Consider the following 21,560-nt stretch of genomic DNA (forward strand, 5'->3'; position numbering starts at 1 on the left):
GTTGACAACTTTCTTTGCAAGATTTTTCTTTTTAGTGCGTATAGCACTGTTCAACCGGTTCGTGCATTTCTTTTTTGTTGCTAGCAACTTTAGCAAAGATGAGAAAGGGCAAAATGGCGAATAGCTCAAGGTCGCAACAAATGCAAGCAGCATACAAGTAAATCGTAGTAAATTCAACCACAACGATAGAGGATGATCCAACAAGTAAAGCTGATGACTGTTTTTTGGAGTTACATGAAATGGTTCACTGAATGTTTCTTGGCTGAACATGAAATAAAATGACACTGCTGAAAGACTAGAGTGCAGTGTGAAGCAGTAACATGTCCAACTTCATTGTAGCTCAGTCGCGCTCACTTATGGCTGTTAGGTGCTGATCGATCTCCTCTGTCGTGAGTGCTCTGAAAACACGATCATCTTTCCTCACAACACCGACCTGCCAAACGATAGTTTATCTGATAAGCACAGCGAAGCAGAACTAAAAAAACTTTCAGAAAAGACTTGCGTATAAACAACAGCATACCTCAATCTCGGTGGCCTTGAAATCTTCCTGAAGAACTGATTGCAATGCAGAAATTGCAATCTGGGATCATAGGACAAAATTAGCAAATAATAATCCAGTAAGAACAAAAGTAAATGACTGGAAAAAGACCTCGCAATGTTTACCTGGACAGTTTCCTCGTAGGAGAACTGTGGGTCATCCTTCATTTTCTTCTCCAGAAAATTTATTGCTTCCTGCTCCTTAAGACCGGCGCTAGTTGCCTGAGAATAGAATACCAGGTGTTAAAGGAAACAAATTTCTAATCGTCCAACAAAAGACAGAAGGCTCAACATTCGTTCAGCTGATAAGTGAACTACAGAATGAAAAAGGAAATATAGTTTAACACTCTAATGAAGCATACAGAAACTGTGTATACCTTATGTCCAAAGAAGTGACCTGCCGGGTCACATTTGAATAGTTGAGCGTTTTTCTCTTCGTCATAGCCCAAGACCATAGCAACTGTGGAATATACCAAAAGAAAATGAATATGGAGGGCAAATAAGATCCAAGCTGATTGGTTTAACATTAACTATAGAACAGAAGCCAATGGAACAATAGGTCACTTGATGATACGAACCTACTCCAAGGGGCCTCATGTAGGCATGCTGCGTGTAGACTTGTGCTTTGTCTGCTATCCTGAAACATAAACCAGAAAAGTTAGCTATCACTTTGTTATAAGAAATGCAAAGATCATATATTCAACCACAACCCTATTTTCACAAATAGAGAACTTAAGGATGAGACATGATACCATTTTGCTAATACGTCTACGGGCATCTCGTAGCCCCATTTGAAACGGAATTCAGCTGCCTCATTCCTTGCTTGGTAGACTAAGGACCTTGCATCAGCTGAAAAACAGAAAAAGGAAAACAAAGTTTATGATCAATGAAGAATGAAGGTATTCAGGAAAAACAAAATAAGAAAATATGGTCTCAATGCCAAATTATCACTAGCAGAACAAATTATGTGGAACCTAATGCTACAACATATATACTACTAGAAAGCAAGAGCCTTCATAAGGAAACTGATGGCAAATATGAAAGAGCTTAATTAATATGGTATGCTTGCATTTGATCCAAATTTTGTGGTGTTTTCGCAGTCCCCAAAAGAAAAAGGGCAGTGCTTTCTACCATTGCCCTAAGAGTTAAAACAAACAGAGCTAAACATACTGATATACCATCCAGTGCCTCATGTACAACCCAAAACAACCAGGAGAACCATGCCCTATATAAAGCTCTAGCATCATCGCAAAATTAACCGGCAAAATCACTGTGGGTGGTCTATTTCCACAGCATCTATCTCAAAATTGATATCTGGAATAACTTAATCTTAAACCTAAGACACACACAAAAAAAAAACAACTTTTTCTTCATCATCAACACGCACAAAAACATAACACTAGTTATATACAGTGAAGCAAAGCTGCAGAGCAAACAAACCTGTGAGGCCAGTGGCGAGCAGACCGATGTACTTGGTGATCGGGAACAAGTGCGTGACGCTCGTATGGTCCAGCAACTTGTCCTGCAAAATCAGAATCACATCACAAGGAGCAAGACAAATCAGTCTCCTCTCCTGGTCTCTAATCGCCGTATAAACAGCATAAAGCCGCGATCTTTTTAGATCGAAGCGAAGAGAACTCACCGGCACTTTCTTCTGTGTGACGACGCAGACGGAGTCCTTGCCGCGGACGCCGATCGACGTCACCCCCGCCGACTTCACCGCCTTGAACGCGTACTCTGCACAACACCAAAACACCAGATCAAACCAGATCAGATCAGCCTCCCAACATCACAAAAAAAGCAGATCTAACCTCGAGCGGGGAAAAACGAGGGCGGGCGAGGCTAGGGTTTTAGTAAGGGGGGAGACCACGCACCGACTTGGTAGAGGCGGCCCTCCGGGGAGAAGATGGTGATGTGGCGGTCGTAGCCGGCGCCCGTGCCGCGGCTCATCGTCGCCGGATTTCTCGCCGCCGCGGGTGGGGTTTCGCGTTCGCTTTGCTCCGAGAGAATACGGCGAGGCTTGTGTTTGTGCTTGGTTGGGGAGGCAAAATAAACCAAAAATAGAAAATAGACGCACGCGACGGCGGCTTCTTCTTATTGCGCAAGAAGAAGAGTGGAGGGGGTCCGGGTCGGAGTCTCGCTGCAGTTTCGGTCGAGCCGGACTCGAGGGTCCGACTCGGGCTATGGGAGTGGGACGGGGGGTTGTGGCCGCATCGCAGTGCTGGTCGCTTCATAGCCGTCAGATCATGCGAAGTCAATCTCCTAATAGCCTGTGTAGTTTGCGAAAACGTCGGATGTTTGACCGGATGTTGGAAGGTATTTTCGAACACGAATAAAAAAAACTAATTTCATAACTTGCCTGGAAACCACGAGACGAATCTTTTGAGCCTAATTAATCCATCATTAGCACAGGTGGGTTACGGTAGCACTTATGGCTAATCATGGACTAATTAGGCTCAAAAGATTCGTCTCGCGATTTCCCCCTTAACCGTGCAATTAGTTTTTCATTTTATCTATACTAGAAAAAAAATGCCCGTGCGTTGCAACGGGTAATTAAAGACGTTTTTATCACTGTGCATTATACTTCTTCGTTGGTTCTGGGCCGAAAATCCATCCCTTTCTTCCTTTTCAGTTTTAGCTCTGGTTGTTGTCTCTTTCCGCTCGGCCAGCCTCTCTTTGGCCTAGCTTATAAGTGTAGCTGTAAACCCAGCTCGCACAATCAAATGCAATCTTCAACCTCCGAAAGACGGTATCATGCCTATAGATGCCGAAGGCATCCTACCCATCAAATACAGCCGAGTCTTTGTCGACCTCCCAAACTTGGCTCACACAATCAAATGTGATCTTTAACCTTCGTAAGATGGCCTGTACTCCACATTCTGGAGCCATCAGAATTGATTGAGGGTTTTAAAACAGCTTGGAAAACTCGTTGGCCAGCCATCATCAGTAATTGTTAAATGGAGACTAAATCTGACGAATTAAAGCCTACTTGGAACTGAAAATCATGGCAAAAATGATAAGGCAGAAGGGGAAAAAGGCATATTGACGTGGTGGGGCAGATTGATGTGGGACTATGCTAGGGTTCTGCCAGATGACAAAAAAAAATAAACCAGGTGGATAAAAGCTCGGAAGCCTTACACATGCGCAATAGAAAAACCGTGGCAGAAAAGATATCCAAATTGACAAAAAAAAAGCAACGATGGAAAAAAAGGAAAAAAACGGATCTAAGATATTCGGATTGAAAAAAAAAAGAAAAAAAACGTGTGCAACAGGCGATGGAAAAAACGGATCTAAAAGTCACGACCAAAAAAGATCGGGCGGAAAAAAACCGGAGAAAAAAACCACGTGTGAAAAAAAAATTGGACGGAACGCGCGAGGGAGAAAAATCAGGCGAGTGACGTACGAAATTTTCTGGACAAAAACATCTTAAACTTTTATAATAGGTAAAGATTTAATACTCCATGCATTTGTCCAAATATTCGATATGATATTTTTGAGAAAAAAAATTTAGGAACTAAGCAAGGCCTAATATTTGACATATTTTTCTTCGTTGGAGTGGATAATCTGGCCTTTGCTTCGGTTTTTGTTTGAGGAGGGGGGGGGGTGTAGGTTAATTAGCGTCTCAAGCTTGTCAGGCATAATTGTTATGTTGTTACATTTCCTATGGGATGTTATTTTGTTTTCAGTAGCAGGATCAGACGTATATGTGGGGTGTAGTATTTTTTTCCATAAATATAGTTTCCCAGGTCTTGTATTTTTTTTCTGCTATATAAATAAAAATATCATACTATCTTGTATGGGTTGTTTAAAAAAATACAGTTGATACTTTTTGAGTTTTTTATATTAACTTTAAAGCCGCTGGTAATATAAATACAAAAGTTTTATTCATGAATTATATTTGGTTGCTTCGTTTATTACTCTGTCACAGAATATAAAGACTTTTTTTAGAGTTGCTCCTTTATTAGTTTTTTTTTTGGGCTCATTATCTGTAGCTCAAACAGTCAAAGCCACACATAAGAACAACGGTGGAGTTAGAAATCTAAATATTTATTTACTAAGGGGAGTCAGTACTTGATGGTACTAATTATGTTTAAAATTCAATCAAGATATAGTTATTGTCATTGAAAATCTAAAATCATGTGGGAGGCCTTCGCTGACTCGAGAAGTTGAGATGATTAATCCTCAAAAAATCACCAATAAATCTACATAACGCCAGTTCGGTCAGGATTTTGCACATCCTCGGGAATTGGCAGTAATTTGAACCATCCCAAACAAGATCTAGGGCTCCTTTAAGGCAAAGGAAAACTAGAGAAACTAGCCGGGACCCGCGCGTTGCCGCGGGTGAAATGGTGGGCATAAGAGCAAAGTATTGACATCTCATGTAGCTCCTCAGAGCTCTACCTAATTATGTCAAGTATTAGCATTACCGTTACAGTCAACCACAAAATCGAAGAGTACCTCAGTAATAGAACAGTTAAATCGAAGAGTGTACTTCAGTAATAGAACTGGCTTCTTTTGCCCAAAAAGTACTGCAAGGTATACATGCTTTAGCTATGTTATTATTGCTGAAACATCTTTGCTTGTCACACCACCGGTTACTAATCAGTTTATATGTCACACCGCTTTGATTGCTCCTTTGGGAAAACCAGTTTGCCAAGTGCTAATTTACACCTAAAGTTTAGTATCTACTACGTATGTTCTAAGATTAATATTTTACACTTAGATTGGTATCTATGTGTTAAGTGTTAACGGTGTCAACACTATGATATGCTCTAGTTTACAACTAAAGATTAGCGCCTATGTAAATTACCAGAAGGCTATATATCAAGCTATATGAATCTGAAGCACCACATAACAAAGACATATGCCATTAATTTTGTCAAATGTTGCTGGAATATATGGTCCAGTAGAAATAGAACAATAAGTTAGATAATGGAGATATGTTTCACTGGACTAACAGTTATCCGATGCATTTTGAGCTTTAAAGAGAATATAAGATGGATGGTATTAGTAGTTTACTAACAAATTGTGCTTCTATCATCTTGTTTCGGCGCAAAAGGAACAGTACATGCAGTTGGCTACAATGAGGGCATGATGTGACAAACAGTTAATTTGAGGTTCCAAATATGAAGATATCGATAGTTCAGAAATAATTATAAGTATGTGCTAGAAGAGATCATGAACATGATATATGCTATTCTTGCCAAATTCCTATGCTTCATCTTTCATAGAGCTGCAGAGACCAAGGCAGTTTGCTCAAAAGTAAAATAAATAATTTAAGATGCACAAGGTTTGTAGATCAAACCTTTAGTTTTTAAACTGTATTACACCAACAGTGACAATTAATCCCTATACACAGATATGTACAGTTGTACACTCCGATATAGAGAGATGGGGAAGCAAGTTGGTTGAACTGCACATATGGTTGTGTTCTTAACAAAACCTAGCTATAAGAATGCATCATTTCAACTGCATAAAGGAGGAAGATGCACGTATCTTTTTAATTCAATGTTGTTGCCCAGTTGACATATTAACCTGAAAAAAAAAACTGAAATAGGAATCCCACACCCATGGTACCATTTGTTTGACCCATCCAAACACATGGACCTGCTTACCATGCATAAGAATGCTGAGGACAATAAAAATGTATGCATTATAGAATCCTAACATATATAGCATTAGCTGGTAGCCTGGTACCTCCAACAACCTAGCTCTTTTGAGTCAAATAAGTTTCCTTCTTCATGCTAAATCAGTACATCTCATGACATGACATTTTATTAACCATTCGATATTCAATATTGAGATTTGTAGGTAGTTTTTTTAAAAAAATAACATAACCGAGTAATTTCCAGATATCTCAATGTAACTTAGCACATAATATAAGAAATATTAAATAAGTGGAGATAACCATCTTGTACATGGATTGAAATACCTGATTATAAATTATAGCTTGTTTTACTAACTTGCTGCAGCCATACATCAAGAAATCAAATAGTAGTACATTGCAAACTCTGAGAAATCACCATGTGGGTGCTCACCGGCACTGAGATGGTCCTGGCTCATGCCACGCTTTATGGTAGAATTTGGTTGAAGATAGCAAACCCAATGCTGGGAGGTACTGTTGGCGATGCCGGATTCAGGACTAATGAATTAAGTTAGGAATGATGACCAAATCAATGAAGAACAGGTTACTTAAGCCCCATCTATCAGCCATTGCTATTAATTCCATTGAACAACTGTGCAAAAAAAAAAAGAGGCCATTTTTGGTTCACGAAGATCCAAATAAATCAACTAAGTATTTAGGTATAAAAAGTATACGGTACAACTACAACAGTTACAACCTATGCTCAACATCCAAGTTGTTATTTGCTTGCCATAGTGGTACTGCAAGCCCTGAAAGCCACAGGATGGTCAACTCATGCCAAAAACATGCTGAAAGCTGAAAAATTTGCAGAATGACAACATAGAAAAGAAGGATATCACTATACATGAGAATTTGTAGAACAATTCTATGGTTAAGAGTTTTTCATGTAGGTCCAATTACAGCAAGTATTCAAAAAGACAAAGTCATAGGCAAAATTTAGAGCAAACCTTGTGGTGGCATAACTTTATATTTTGCATGTCCCATTAGTATTTCATCACTGGCCAAGTTTACTCTCGCAAAATTTACTCCAAGGTTTAGTAATATGCAGCCTGTTACTACCCAATAGTAACTTGCAAAAGACATACCAACTATTGGGCATTGAGCACGAAAGTAAGAAAGAAATATAGGAACCCCATTGCAACGAATTCAGATCCTCTGCAACAGGCAGTCTTGGATGATATTGCACTTCTGCAGAAGAGGAACAACTAAATAAAAAATAATGTACAGAGAAGATTGCATGTAAATTTAATAATAATAACAATTTGGTGATTTCCTATTTTCATGGCCCACACAAGAACTGAATAGTAGCTCCTGAAAATATTTTGTAGAAGGAAAAAAATAACCTGTGCACGAAAGGTCATGATAGGCATCCATGCTTAACTATCTGTTCTTTATTTGAGAAGTTGTCAACCATCTGTCCTAAAAGTGTGGTGGTTGGAAATGTATGGATGGCAGCCCATAGTCAATGAACGATGTTTTTAATATCCTGCAGTGGTTCACTGCGCAATATTGTCAATATAACTATAGAAGAATCAACTTGGATGTCCCTAGATGAAATTGTGAACATGAGATCCAAATCCTCCTAAGCAAATAAAAGATTGAAACTGATAGCAAGAAAGAAGGGGAAGCACCTAAGAGAATTCATCAGGAGCAGCTGACGAGATCATGGGACCTGCATGAAGACCTATCAATCAAATCAGGAAAATTGGACACGAACTGGAACAAAGAATCATTAAATCTATAACCTCTCATTGAGAACTGACGCGACGAAAAGACGGCGGCAACGGCGCTGGCCTGTGCTTCCCCGAGAAGCGGCAGTGCCGACCAGCTCTGCGAGGAGGCGGCACAAGCCGTTGGCTCCGCCTGAAGGCAGCGGTGGCCGGCTTCGGAAGAGGAGGGCGGCGGCCGGTTGTGGCGCTTGCCCGATGGCTCCGTGAGAAAGCAGCCAGCGCCGGCTAGATCTGTCGCGGCGCTGGTCCTTCGCTCGCTCGACAAGAACCTGGCGGCACCAGCGAGGGCGGCGAAGCCAGCGCCGTGATTTCCCTCGCTCCGCAAGAACGCAGCGGCGCCGGCTAGGGCGGCGAACCAGGGGAGGATTTGGGGATGAGAAAAGGAATCAGGGAGGATGATTCACGAATTAACTTGAGAACCTGGGTAAGGGGACAGAGAGGTAGATCAGGATAGCGGTGGTGGCGCCATGCTTCGTAGCCACCACAGTCGCCGAGGTCCGGCGGCGACGGGCCGAAGGAATCAATCCGCAAAAGGCGGCGACGGCGGTGACGGTCGGGCGTCGCGGGAGGAAGATGGCGCGGCGGTGACAGCCGGGCGCCGCGGGAGGAAGACGGCGCCAGCCGAGCATCGCAGGAGGAAGACAGCGCTGCGGCATGGTGGGAGGAAGACAGCGCGGCGGCGGCGCCGAGAAGACGAGGATTTGGGGATTTTTGGCAAGGAGGCGGCGAGGATGTCTAGGCGGTGGCTGGTGTGGTGATTGAGTGGACTGAGGGGATGGAGGGATGAGCGATGACCATGTGGACGGCTGGATGGAATCACCAGTTGGACATCTGACGGCGCATGCATGGCGAGGGACTGTAGTACTGTAGCAGCATTTCTCTGGCCTGAGATGAATCGCAACACTGTTGCTAGTGGGTCACGAAAACTAAAGATTTGATATGATATGATTTGGGAGGATTAAATTTGTATGGCAAAAAAAAAATCCTATATGGTTCTTTGGAACAAAGGAATGGTTCTTCTCAATTCCTTTAAAATTCTTATGGAACGGGCCATTTCGAGCTCTTTTGAAATCCAAAAGTCCATAGAAGTGCTGGAGGAAGAGTAGCATGCATTTCTGTCCCATGTTTTTTTTCTTCCCGTGACATAAAGTTCTAGTATTTTTTTCCTGTGTTATCCAAACGGCAATTTTTAAAATTTCCCAAGGTTTTTAATTCCTGTAGGAATTGAATAGGCATGGCACTTTATTGCTATGCTTTTCCTCTTACTGCGTTTCCACAATCCTGTGTTCCAAAAGAGCCCTAGTCATCCTTTGGAATGGAACAATGCTGGAGGATTTCTCAAAAATTGAACTAGTTTCCGCGGAAATCCTGCAAAATTCTTCCAAAAGGAGACCCTAAGCTGTACTGTTTAGTGATACTCAAACAAATTCTGCAGTTCTCTATGTCATAGTTGTCTTCTTTTTTTTTTGAAGAACATTTTTACTACCATCAAAACAAACACTTATAGTAGAAATGGCAAGAGTCACAAGGCAGAGTGATCCAAGCAAATTGTCCGAGTTGAAATGACTCGTGTACGATCTCTCACTCTCCTGAAGTCCTGATTGTTAGAAGTATAATATGTTAGTTAGATATAAGAGTCAAATACAAATATAGAGATAAGATATATCCTAGAGATAAAATTCTAGAGATAAGATAGAGTCCTAGAGATAGAATCCTAGAGATAAATCTACTCTTACTTGTATTGTACTCCAAGTCTCTATCCTCTATGTACTCCTATATATATCCCATGAGAGGGTCGATCCAATATATCAGAAAACATCAGAATACAACATATTAGATTTTCTACATGGTATCAGAGCCATATACTAGCGTCAACCGATCCTTTGATACAATCCATCCATCCTTCGGCGCTGCCCCAGGGAGACGAGATGAATCTGTAAGCTCTCCCTGGGGCAACACAAGCTAGCTAGCCTCTCCTGTATCATCTACAGATTAGATTAGCCAAAGATCATTAGATGTGTTTTCCATTAATTATCATTAGATTAGGGGAATGTTAAAAGTATAATATGTTAGTTAGAGATAAGAGTCAAATACAAATATAGAGATAAGATATATCCTAGAGATAGAGTCCTAGAGATAAGATAGAGTACTAGAGATAGAATCCTAGAGATAAATCTACTCTTACTTGTATTGTACTCCAAAGTCTCTATCCCCTATGTACTCCTATATATACCCCATGAGAGAGTCGATGTAATAGATTAGAAAACAACAAAATACAACAGTTTAGATTTTTCCACATGGTATCAGAGCCAAAGACCAACGTTGCTTGATCCGTTTCTACCTTCCGCTCGCGCCGCCCCGGGGAGATGAGATAATCGCCATATCCTCCCTGGGGCGCCACATCTACAATCCTCGGGAGAAGAGAAGGAGCGGAAGCCACGCCAGTATGAACAGGAGAAAAAGGAAGCAATGCATGAATCAATCCCATCTAGCAGATCAAGAAAGAACAAAAGGAGGAAAAGGAGATCGGTCCAAGCAATCATGCCGTACGATGGAAAATCAATCTCGCCGAAGCATGCTCTGACAGATTAATCTGCAAGACGCTTCATCAACGATATCGACCGCGTCCTCTACGACGGCAACGACCGCGACACCGACGACGGCATCGATCACGTCATCTACGACGACAACGACTGCATCAATCCAGCATCACCATTGTGATGACCGCTACACGGCGCAGAAGGACCAACCAAAGTGGTGGCCTCATCGCCAACGACATCCTCTGATATATGCAAGACGTCCCCAACGGCATCATCTGACATCTACAAGATGCAAGATGCTAACAATTGCAGTTTTTGTCTTCACACCATGGCGTAAATATTTTTTTTCGCCTTCGGCTATTTGCGGCTACATCAACTACCACGACCACGGCTACTTCATGATCGGCTACATCGACGAACATCTACAACAAAAATCATTGATGGAAACTCCAGTCAAAAGCGTCCGTGTCATCGCTATCATCCATGACACTCCCGCTATGACTGCGGGAGGGAATAGAGGAGAGTCAAGGGACGACACAGAAGGGGACGCAGGCACCAGGTGGAGGAACGACCATCAGAGATGCAATCGATGATGATGACTCAAAGAGATGAAGAAATAGAAGATTTCAAATCCAGTCGCAATCGTTAGCTTTGCTCCCGTTACGACTGAGGGGGAATGTTAGAAGTATAATATGTTAGTTAGAGATAAGAGTCAAATACAAATATAGAGATAAGATATATCCTAGAGATAAGATAGAGTCCTAGAGATAGAATCCTAGACTCCAAGTCTCTATCCCCTATGTACTCCTATATATACCCCATGAGAGGGTCGATCCAATATATCAGAAAACATCAGAATACAACATATTAGATTTTCCACACTGATCGCCGAAAAAAGTACACAAGAACTCCCACTATCCTGCTTACTTGCTTCCTGATTTGAGTATGAAACCGTCAATTTCAGAACACAGCAAACACATGATATGGCAACAAACACTTGAAAATTTATGTGGCTAAGTTTGTCACACGGCAATGCTTCTTGGAAGCACCATACTGCGATCTATCTTAATGTTTCTTTTCTCGGCTCTCGGTGCAATTTCCCCCTCTAGTACTGACTTTCCCTTTTCATCTCAGCTGCAATCAAGAATTTTGTTCATCGGTACTGGGTCCTGCTTCCAATCAAGCTCAACTGGGAATGTGTACAGCTCAAGATATATAAAATTGCATCCTAGTTTGCTGGACATGGCAGTGGCCATGAGCCTATCCTAAGATAAGATATCAACCAAATCTCCTGAGTAATTTGGTCACATGGAATATCTGTTCATCTCTCCTCAACTAGGCCAGATCCCTATTTGGAATGTTAAGGAGTACCAAGCTGCCATTCATCTTTGAGCTCTGCATTTCTGCCATAATTCCTGTGAGATGTGACAGTAATCACCTTGACACTGTAGTAGTCAGAGAGAAATTCTTCATTCTCCAATCCTGCATACGCATGCTTCTGTAAAGTTGCAACAAGATCAGAGTTTACCCCTATATATAGTGAACTTGGAGTCTTGGATCATCATCCATCTTCTTCTTCCCATTGAGTCCATTCATCCACATTTTTCTTCTGAACTCGCACACAAGAGGTCACGAGAACTGCTCATGAGGGTACACACTCGATTCTCTGGTTCTTCTGAACTTTTTTACATCGAATGACAAATGCTAATTCAGCAATCGTTGCTGCTGCTGGTTCTACTTCGGTTTCAGGCTCTGAACTGGGTGCAGACAAGGCTCCACGGGACGAGGAAACAAGATCACACTGCAGTGTCATCTCGACGTAAGTGACGATGGTTTTTTTTTTCTCCTTTCAGAATTCCCAGCGTTTCAGAGTTTCAGTCACGTAATTGTTGCTGAATCTTTGATCTCTTGCAGGCGCTCATACCTCCGGTGATCTCCACCGGAACGGCGACGAGCTCGACGACGGCTGGGCGGCGGCGATGCTGTCCATAGGCACGTTAGGGGGACCGAAGGGCCGTCATGGTTCTGGCACGCCGTGGACGACGGCGGCGGCGGGCGCCGACGAGCTCGACAGGCTGCAGGAGGAGCTCAGGCTGCTGGTTCGAGCTCAGGCGGTGGTGACCGGAGGCGAGGACGACGACGGCGGCGGCGGCGGCGGCAGGCAACGCAGGTCACTGAGCCGCACGTCGAGCTCCACGAATGGCAGAGAGGTGGTGGCCAAGCTGAAGCAGAGATCGATCAGGAAGATCATGGCCGCTGCTCTCGGTGGCCTCCTGCACCGGCCGAGCTGCAGGGAGACGATGCCTGAAGCGACTGTCAGTGAGGTAGTAGGAGTAGGACTACTCCAATATAAAGAGCATATTTGTTCATTCGATTTTCAGAAATCAGAAGGAAATTCGTATTGGTTCTTGTGATTTCATGCTGATATGTTTCGCAGATTATATGGTCATTGTTGCACAAGAACACGCATCCTGAAAAACCGGCGTTGCCACATACTGTGATGAAAGGTGATCCAACGGTTCCGACGCCACAGAAGGATAAACAAGAGGGCACCAAATGGATCAGAACAGATTCAGAGTGTAAGTTCATGTTCGTCTGACAGAAAATGAGAATAGTATATTGTAGCGGTTCTTGCAGGCTAACATATATAGAATCTGATGTTTTACATCCTTGAATTCATTCCCCAGACATTGTGTTGGATCTGGAGATATAGACACCCCCGGTGGCAGTAAAGAGGCAACAAGAACAATTTCCTGGATTTTTTTTTCTTTTCTTGAGAGAGGAGACTAGCGTTTCTTTTTTGTACGACCGTACTTCAGTACATGTACATGTCTGTTTACAAAACGTGTTGTCAACTTCTATTACAAAAAAGGGTTTCCCTTTTGCTTACCAAATAAAATATCAAAGGAGATTCGAGTCAGGTCCTATATCAAACTAAAGGGTCAGTTCTAGTTGTCATACATCCTGCCTTGGTGTAAGCAAACAAAAATATGATATGGTCTCTCCCCAACCTTCAAATGTACATATGCCATATGCTCACTCAAGTGCACAGTGCGCCTATAATCTCTGGAATGAACAGATGTTCAAGCAAGCTGTAACAAATACATGATTTGCCTACCTGTCGAATGTTATCATGCATTTCAACCTATGACCTGCAATTTGAGAAAGGGAAGGTAAGGCTTATAATCTATGGAATGCTGTCATGCATTTCAACCTATGACCTGCAACTGCAAATTTCCTTACGAAAGAAATTGGTAAGGCATACTCAGGTGACTGTAATGACCATATTTAGTCATTTAGGTTCAAGATCCGACCTGGTTCACCAAGGGGAGTGCATAACGTTCCCATTCTGTCGACCATTTGGAAGATGACCCAGTATTCAAGGCACCAACCTTGAGGGATTTCAAGTCATCGCATTCTTCCGGAAACCCCTTAAAGAGCATCTGCATGGATTTGCGATTGCAACAATTAAAATCTAGACACAGCACTTTCAACAAGTATTTAAAAAAAAGATATGAACATAAAATATGGAAATAAATAATTAAAAGTGATCATCACCATAAGTTCATCGGCAAGCTCAGAAGATGTTGAAAAAAGAAGTCCATTATTATTTATTTTTACAAGCTCATCAATGCTGCACATACGAAAAAAAAATTAGGACATACTTTTAATTCAAACGACATGAAGGTCAAAGCCCAAATGTAACAAATCAAACATACGGGAAACATGGATTACCAGGAGAATGAAGCAGCACAAACTGGTAATCCACAACCGAACATATCAACCACCTAAAAGCAAAATCGTCAAGTTACACGCAACAGATAAAAAATGCCTATTTTTTCAACAGAGCGGATGCTTATGAGTTATACCTTCATAGGTAGGTCTAGCCCTGAAGAGGAAGTATGCAATGATACACCTAGATCAGCCGATCCTGTAATTATTCAAAGAATCAGCATTTATGCTACAACATGGAATTCTTTTGGCAATCAACTAGTTTACCAAGCAAAAGAGGGTAGTCCTCTGATGCAAGCCACATAGTCCGGAAGGCAACACGCCTCAGTTTCAACCTCTTTATTTGCTCCTCATACTTCATCCTATCAGGTCCTTTGCCTTCAAAATTGATATTCATGGATATCATAACAATACTCAAAAACTGGTTACTGGAGCTAATTAGCAGAATGCACAAACCAGTGATAATGAATAGCAGTCTTGGGTAGACAAATTGCTTCCCGTTCTTGATATCAATCCAAAGCTTTCCCTCGTCCATTGAATCATCTTCTCCTAAAGTTGCAGCAACACGTCTATCGTACATAAGTGCTGCTTCCAGAAGTATGCTGAAATCTTCATCTGGTGTCCTGAAATATGTGGCAAAGGAAAAGATTCTTAATTTTACTTTCATTTTAACCACATGTGCTGAGTATAAATAATGATACAACTAGGATCACCCAGATCAAGAGAACAGACCAGCTTGTGCTGCTGACAACAAGAGCTGGTCTATTAGGCTTCAAGAAAATTTCACCATCGACCCAGCTTGTAAATACAGTAGTGTTCCTGTCTTCCACTTCTTTCTCTGTGTTGTAAGAGCAAACAGTAGAAACTATATCAAAGTGAAATTTTCTTACAGCAATCAAATATTTAGAGTGGCTGGAGAACATACCAACAGAAATGCAATCGTCATTGCCCATAGCACTACAAATGGAATTCCCCAACCTGCTAAACAACTATTTCATCTAATGGTCAGATAGGCAGTACAGCAAAGATGAGGAAATAAATGAAAACAGATGCTCACCTCATGTTTCTCTGTCAATGAAGCAGGATGGAAAAATTCAGGAGATTGATCGTAAAGAACTGTTGCGCTGAAATCCAACCAGTTAAGTTAATATAAACTGTAGCTAGCGACTTCAAAAATAAAAGTAGTTGTGTGCTAACACAACAGCCTTAAACATGAAAAGTGCCTGAAAGTTTGATCTTACTTGATTCCCCATTTTTGATCAAGCTCGTGTTTCATTGCTTTTGTAACACAGAAGGCACCATCAGCCATCCGTCCAAAATGCTTCTCGAACCTAGAATGCAAAGAACACACCACTATATTAACACACACAATCAGTATGCTACATCTAGCAGATAAACAAACAGGACAGGAATTACCAGAAGTAGATTTTAACAATGATATGGCTTCTGCCATGAGACAACCCAAGCAGTGTATATCCAAAGTTATGCCAGTCCACAATAAACTTAGCACCTCTTAGCCAGCTAGCCAGTTTTACAGCAGCCAATGTTGGAACAGAGGGTGGATTCTGTTGGACAGAAGATGATCGAATAAAAGAATCAGTTCCATGCTAGTGTGTGAGATTTTCGAATTAACAAATAAATTGTAAGTATCAAATAGAAGGATTTCTAGGTAATAAAAGTCTATGTCAGTTAGTAAGGCCAAAAGATACTATACAAAATGACAAAACTTCGCCTAAGTAAAGGCTGCACTTATCATAGCTGAAATTTTGAATTGAAAATGGTGTAATGAATAGGTACTGCATAAGTATAAGTCTACAGCATGACTTGCTAATTAAGCTGTGCAATACTTTGGTAAGACCATGGATTTACTAGCGTGATTGATAGATGATGAACTATAGAAGAATTCCACACTATTGACTGATAGTAATTGCAGAAAACTATAAATTGTCCATGTAATTCTGAACCATGCATGCGACTAAAGAAGCTCAATGCAATTTTGTGAAAACTGACCTGAACAATGAAGACATCAGGGCGAGGAATCTTGAAACAAAGGTACCAAATCAATATGATAAACTGGATGGCAGCTTTAAGTAGCAGTGTCAGGGCACCGGATATCTTTAATATTCCTGTTAACTGCACTGATTTCTAGAAGGTACAATTCAAAAGTTAATAGTACACAAAATTAGAGAACAGCGTAATGCTTTCAAACAATCAGTACCATTTCATGGATGTGAATTGATGGATTTTCTCTCAATAATAGATGCGGGTCACTTCCTGCTCATTTACCCAAAGCAGAACATAGGTCAAATTTCAACAAAAGACGCAACAGAAGGTCGAAAGTTGTTGGAAACTCAGCCTGTATGATGTGCACTAAGTGGAAGGTATAAATGAATAAAATCCAAAAGTACAATGAAACTGCAAAAAGAATAATACCTCCATTTGCAACAATGTCCACTTCCATACCAGCCTGTCAAGAAAAATAAAGAATGACTAATTAACTAAAACATAGAGACATATGCACATAGAGTTGGTTCTTCCCAACACATAGCATGTCCCAATATCACAATTTTTTTGCCACTTGAAGAAAATATATATGCTTAGTAAATGCAAGGCAATTTTCTTCTCTTCATTTCAAAACCTGTCTTATCTAACAGGACTAATATTTGCACGTGTAATCACACTTTCAGGGAGAAAAAAAAGACACATTTTTAAGGGAGAACCAAAAATCAAGGGCATTAATCAACCCGAAGCTATGTCCGCTCACGCTTTCAGGGGGTGCAAATGACCACCACTGCATTAGTTACTTCATCTGTGCAATCGCACAACTGACACACACCACATCTCCTTTCTTTACTAGTTATTACCCTGCTATCTAACCGAGGACCATATGCTACACTAGAGAAGTGATGAATTAAGTGCAAAATTCATGAAGGAATATTAACTATCACAGCACATCGAAATACACCTACAGCTAGCTGGAGGGACTAAGCTTTCCCAATCAAAACAAAACAGAACTAATATGAGATGATGGGTTTGGGAAGGGGATCAATACCTGGTTGGCGAGGGAGAGGGAGTGGTACTGCATGCGCGGGCTGCGCCCAATGTCTCCCAGAACTACCACCGCCGCTCGCTTCCTCCTCCCTGCCTCTAGTGCCACGGCCATTGCCTACTAGCCTTCCGAGTTTGGAAATTTCAGATTCAACCGCCACCAAGAAGTGAGGTTCCTGAAAAGGCATTTAATTTAGCTAGGTATTAGCTCCAAACATCCAGGAAGGGAGGAGTAGATAAAAAATGGACAACGGTTCTCTTGGTTATTTTTCTGTTCACCGCATTTATGCTCAATTAGAGAATACGTCTGTACTATTTTACATCAATACAACAATGTTCTGTTGACGGAACAAGAATGTAGGGATGCAATATATGCTAGTGAGTTTATACTCATGTAAATTAATTCGTTGTTTCGCATATTGTTGAACGCAACTGGAGATTCATTAGTTTGTACGAATGATTGGCAACCAACACTCGGATAGTATCGGTACTGTGTATTCCACAGTTCTACAAGTAGCAAAGGGGACTAGTCCTAATCATCAGCAATCGCTTAGGAACATACATGAATTTCATTGTCCTAAAGTCAAGTCAGGTTGTTCTGACATTGATCTGGAATGGGCAAAATCGAGCGGAAGAGGGGCGAGTTTCTAGGGTTGGGGTGGGTGGGCATACCTGCTCCGCCGCCGCACTTCGGGTGCGTGGGGGAGAGCGGCGCCGCCTGCTTCCCCACCCGTGCGCTGGATCCGATCGCCGTGCGAGGGGAGGGGGATACAGGGGGGGACGCCGGACGACGGGACGATTCCTCCGGCTGCCTCCGACGGGCGACGGCTCGTCTTCTTGCTCCTCCCCGAGGAGTCCAACCACCGCGACTCTCGTCCTTGTTTGGCAGGCCAGAATTCCGGCCCATTCATTGTAAGTGGGCTGGGATTTTAACTAAAGGAAATCCCGTCCTATATATGCACGTGGACGGGCTGGGATTGAGGCCCATTCAGAAATGGCCTTTGCTGTATTTTTACTTTTTTAGTCAACATGGATGGTCTGGCGTCCTGGCGATATCATCAGAACTTTGTCGCATTCTTTGCACTGTAACTCCCTGACGAACACACCTTCCATCCATGGGAAGTACTTGGGATTTGGGAACAGGCGAACGCTGGCAGCAGTCTGACCTTGGGGCAACGGGTTGCACAGCAGATAACTGTGCAGAATCTCATGTAATCGTGGCTATGTGACGGGCTGTGATCGCCAGAGTTTTTATCACGCTTATTGTATTGTTTCCGCAACCGCTAGCAGTAGATGCGGCAGCCAGTTGTCTGGCCGGCTACCCAACGCTTCAAGCCGAAGACGGTGGCCTGAACCTCCCTCGGGGACCGATGGCAGCCGGAAGATGGCAGGAAATACGACGACGAGACGCATCTCGTGCCCGCGATCAATTGGATGCCGGAACGCGTGTTCGCGACCACAGCTGGGTCTCTCCAAGTCCACGGGAACCATGGGGGGCTAGCTTATAGCTCTCGAGTCACGAGTCCAGACTCGATCATCCACAACCGAGTATGGAATAGTAGGTAGCAGAGCTGTCCAGAAAAACGGGAGCACATGAACGTCGACGCCTCCTGTTTGGGCCTCACAAGTCGCGTCACGTTCGTTGGGCTCTCAGGTTTTTGGTAAGACGGGACAAACGTTCCGCGAGACACACAGCTAGGTACACACGTACTACGTACGTAGCGTCGTCACACGCAGCACGGCTCCTATTTATGTACGTACCAGCCGCACGGCCGTACAATACGGATCACAGGATGTTTGCCTCGTACTAATGTACTCCGTACTGTTCTTCGGAGGTGCTACCGTTCATAAGGAAAAAAAATGGAGAAAAAATTATGCAACTTGCGGTAGAACCCAGTCAGTGTCTCATACTTTCCCTCGCGAAGAGGGAAATGAGAACCGTACTCATTTGCGAATTGCGATGCGGATTCAACTAGCTGACAGTGACAATGAACACGTACTCAACGCACCACCGCCCACCGGCAGCATATCGAGCAACACATTTTTCTTCGCCCCCTCCTACTACTACCCATCAGCTCGCTCGCTCGCTCGCGCGGTCACACGAACCTTGCGTTGCAACAAACTCCGGCATTAGAGGGGACACGCTTTCTCCCCCCGATCCTGCAGGAGGCAAACGCATCCATGCATGGTAAAACGAACTAGCCCCTCCTCTCACCTTTATTCCGGCCGCGTCCGCGTCCCCGTCCACCACCCCAAATTCGCTCCCACCCGCGCAACCGCGTGGAGCTGGAGGCCGCCTCTATCGGTCTCGGCACACCGTTAAAAATCCGCTTACTAGTTTTATTTCCCATATGGTAATATAAAATTTAGAAGAAAAAATAATAAATTAAAAATGAGATAAACAGGCTAAAAAAAATTCGTTTGCCCGTCCCGTTTGCATCCCTACGCGTGGGTCGGTCTCTCACGGGAAACGCGCCGCGCGAGCTAAAACCCCTCGATCTGCCGCGTGATCGATGAGCGAGATCGACGGCCGGGTCGCGTACTCGCGTCGCGCACGCGGGCCATGTGTGTGTGGATGCGATCGCGCGCGCGCGCGCGCGCGTCGTCGTCTCCTCCCGTGTGCGGTGCGGTGCCGGGTTGTTAGGCAGCTGCACGGTGGCTTGGCCGCGTCGACGTCGCGGCCGGACGCGGGTCGCGGGGCGAGAGATGCCCAACAATTAGGCGCTCGCGTGACGGAAAGGCAGGGCTGGCACGGGAGGATGCCATATGCAGATATGCTAGCTGCGCGATGATTATTGATGAGTGTTGAGTGGTACGCCCAGCTGGTGCATATCTGCTTTGTCGCATGGGAAACAAAATCTAGCACCGATGGGAACTCGAGAGAGGTGCCGGCCGGCCGGCCGCGCGCACATGTAACATGTTGCCCATGATTTCGCCAGTTGATTAAGTTATTAATTAACTTCCCCCTTGTTGATGGATTATTGATTGGTCCCGTACGTCAAGTTGGGCAGAGAAAATTAGCGAGCAATACACACTGTCTAGCGCATGGGGCACTTCCAGGAGTAAGGCTAACTGCTACAATTAAGTGTTAACAATGCAGGAGTATGTATGATTGTTTGGTATTAGCATCTGTTGCCGGCAATGGTCACTAGCAATAATATCAATATAGCAGAACAACTATGAAGTAGTTTTGCTCAACTGATTAGGTTTTTTTGGGTAAAACGTATCCAACTATAGGAAACTATTTCAATCCCTCGAGGGATGCCCTCTCATTTGTCTAAAAACCATTCAAACCGTTATAAAAATTTCTTGAAAAATATGACAACACTTATACAACATATATATATCACTCCACAAAATTTTAACTCAAAACTCAACTCACACATCAATATATAATAAGGACAAATTCAGCGCACGAATAATATTCACGTCCGAATTTGTCTTTTTTGCCTCAATGTGTAGGTCGAATTTTAACTTGATTTTTAGTGGAGCGGTAAATATCACTATGCTCTATATTATCATTATTTTTTCAAAAAAAAAATACAACTATTTATATTGAATTTGAAAGCAAAATTTATGCAACAGAACATCCACTCGAGTTATTAGAATCCATTCCCCATTCAATTGGGCTTAAGTTATAGATTTGGAATGAGGCTCACATTTAATATTTGCTATAAAATTCAGTAGCTATCAAGTACTGTACGTTTTACCTATCAATGTCTTGGAGGTCTCTAGTGCTGGCTCAATCTCTTGAGATGTGCGTTTGTGCGCTTTACGGTCCTTCAAGCAAAATTTATACTATACTATAAAAGTCGGTATCTATCAAGAACGGTAAATTCACCTTTTTCTTTTCGCGTACACTAAAAGAAAAAAGTTAGTTTAAACTCACCTTTTTCAGAAACATATAGTATCTCTAACCTTTAAACTATGTTTATTTACTTATTACTACTATGTTGTTTTAAAGGAAAATCCACAAAGCTCATTCGTATTTTCTTTGCGGGGCATTCATATGACTATATGAGAAACCGATCATACATTCATACCTAGCAGCAGAAGAATTATAGTGCTCTATAAATCATAGAACAAATCACCAAGCGTAACGCAGATCTATTTCACACGAGTGCTCTATAAATCGTGGATCAAATTACCATGTGTAAAGCAGAATTTCTCAGGAGTGCTATGTAAAGGTTGTGTTTAGTTCCTGAAAAAAGTTGAAAGTTTGGGGAAAGTTGGAAGTTTGAAAAAAAAAGTTAGAAGATTATGTGTGTAGGAAAGTTTTGGATGTGATGTGATGCGATGGAAAGTTGGAAGTTTGGGATAGTTGGAGGT

General features: G+C 42.6%; 3 protein-coding genes and 1 long non-coding RNA gene across 10 annotated transcripts; 1 reads left to right on the top strand and 3 right to left on the bottom strand.

The window, feature by feature from the left end:
- Positions 1-106: 106 nt before the first annotated feature.
- LOC4331828 (proteasome subunit alpha type-6-like) lies at positions 107-2,616 on the bottom strand. Its single transcript, NM_001402058.1, has 9 exons — positions 2,412-2,616; positions 2,180-2,274; positions 1,978-2,059; positions 1,290-1,386; positions 1,116-1,174; positions 915-997; positions 664-759; positions 521-580; positions 107-433 (listed from the first exon to the last, which is right to left on the bottom strand). Exons 1-9 carry the CDS (start codon positions 2,485-2,487, stop codon positions 341-343), a joined length of 741 nt encoding a protein of 246 aa, NP_001388987.1. The 5' UTR covers positions 2,488-2,616; the 3' UTR covers positions 107-340.
- A 3,796-nt stretch (positions 2,617-6,412) lies between these two features.
- Positions 6,413-8,680, bottom strand: LOC4331829 (uncharacterized). 6 transcript variants are annotated; one of them, XR_010739883.1, is made up of 6 exons: positions 7,927-8,680; positions 7,813-7,853; positions 7,525-7,680; positions 7,129-7,369; positions 6,879-6,930; positions 6,413-6,773 (listed from the first exon to the last, which is right to left on the bottom strand). It is a non-coding gene; the product is annotated as an uncharacterized lncRNA (long non-coding RNA). The 6 variants fall into 6 exon arrangements; XR_010739881.1 differs by having other exon boundaries at positions 6,879-6,976; XR_010739882.1 differs by having other exon boundaries at positions 6,726-6,930.
- A 3,018-nt stretch (positions 8,681-11,698) lies between these two features.
- On the top strand, positions 11,699-13,371 carry LOC4331830 (protein DEEPER ROOTING 1-like). Its single transcript, XM_015774869.3, has 5 exons — positions 11,699-12,101; positions 12,201-12,270; positions 12,366-12,775; positions 12,889-13,030; positions 13,139-13,371. Exons 1-5 carry the CDS (start codon positions 12,096-12,098, stop codon positions 13,162-13,164), a joined length of 654 nt encoding a protein of 217 aa, XP_015630355.1. The 5' UTR covers positions 11,699-12,095; the 3' UTR covers positions 13,165-13,371.
- On the bottom strand, positions 13,048-18,131 carry LOC4331831 (UDP-glycosyltransferase TURAN). Of its 2 annotated transcripts, none has more exons than XM_015774867.3 (17): positions 17,904-18,131; positions 17,236-17,407; positions 16,617-16,650; positions 16,402-16,457; positions 16,194-16,328; positions 15,600-15,748; positions 15,425-15,514; positions 15,241-15,307; positions 15,109-15,172; positions 14,916-15,021; positions 14,640-14,806; positions 14,451-14,561; positions 14,321-14,382; positions 14,187-14,239; positions 14,010-14,085; positions 13,766-13,894; positions 13,048-13,603 (listed from the first exon to the last, which is right to left on the bottom strand). In XM_015774867.3, exons 2-17 carry the CDS (start codon positions 17,344-17,346, stop codon positions 13,592-13,594), a joined length of 1,422 nt encoding a protein of 473 aa, XP_015630353.1. In that variant the 5' UTR covers positions 17,347-17,407; positions 17,904-18,131; the 3' UTR covers positions 13,048-13,591. The 2 variants fall into 2 exon arrangements, with proteins under 2 accessions (XP_015630353.1, XP_015630354.1); XM_015774868.3 differs by lacking the exon at positions 13,048-13,603 and adding an exon at positions 13,639-13,672.
- Positions 18,132-21,560: the final 3,429 nt, after the last annotated feature.

The sequence above is a fragment of the Oryza sativa genome, chromosome 3, assembly GCF_034140825.1.
Source record: "Oryza sativa Japonica Group chromosome 3, ASM3414082v1".
Lineage (NCBI taxonomy): Eukaryota > Viridiplantae > Streptophyta > Magnoliopsida > Poales > Poaceae > Oryza > Oryza sativa.

What these genes read in the sequence shown, in the direction of transcription:
- LOC4331828 (NM_001402058.1), bottom strand. Translation starts at nt 2,487, where the DNA reads ATGAGCCGCGGCACGGGCGCCGGCTACGACCGCCACATCACCATCTTC. An exon ending in TCACACAGAAGAAAGTGCCG is followed by an intron (nt 2,060 to 2,179) that starts GTGAGTTCTCTT and finishes CTGATTTTGCAG; the next exon opens with GACAAGTTGCTGGACCATAC. An exon ending in CATGAGGCCCCTTGGAGTAG is followed by an intron (nt 998 to 1,115) that starts GTTCGTATCATC and finishes TATATTCCACAG; the next exon opens with TTGCTATGGTCTTGGGCTAT.
- LOC4331830 (XM_015774869.3), top strand. An exon ending in CACTGCAGTGTCATCTCGAC is followed by an intron (nt 12,271 to 12,365) that starts GTAAGTGACGAT and finishes GATCTCTTGCAG; the next exon opens with GCGCTCATACCTCCGGTGAT. An exon ending in GATCAGAACAGATTCAGAGT is followed by an intron (nt 13,031 to 13,138) that starts GTAAGTTCATGT and finishes TTCATTCCCCAG; the next exon opens with ACATTGTGTTGGATCTGGAG.
- LOC4331831 (XM_015774867.3), bottom strand. Translation starts at nt 17,346, where the DNA reads ATGGCCGTGGCACTAGAGGCAGGGAGGAGGAAGCGAGCGGCGGTGGTA. An exon ending in GGACTACCCTCTTTTGCTTG is followed by an intron (nt 14,383 to 14,450) that starts GTAAACTAGTTG and finishes GAATAATTACAG; the next exon opens with GATCGGCTGATCTAGGTGTA. An exon ending in TGTGCTGCTTCATTCTCCTG is followed by an intron (nt 14,086 to 14,186) that starts GTAATCCATGTT and finishes TCGTATGTGCAG; the next exon opens with CATTGATGAGCTTGTAAAAA.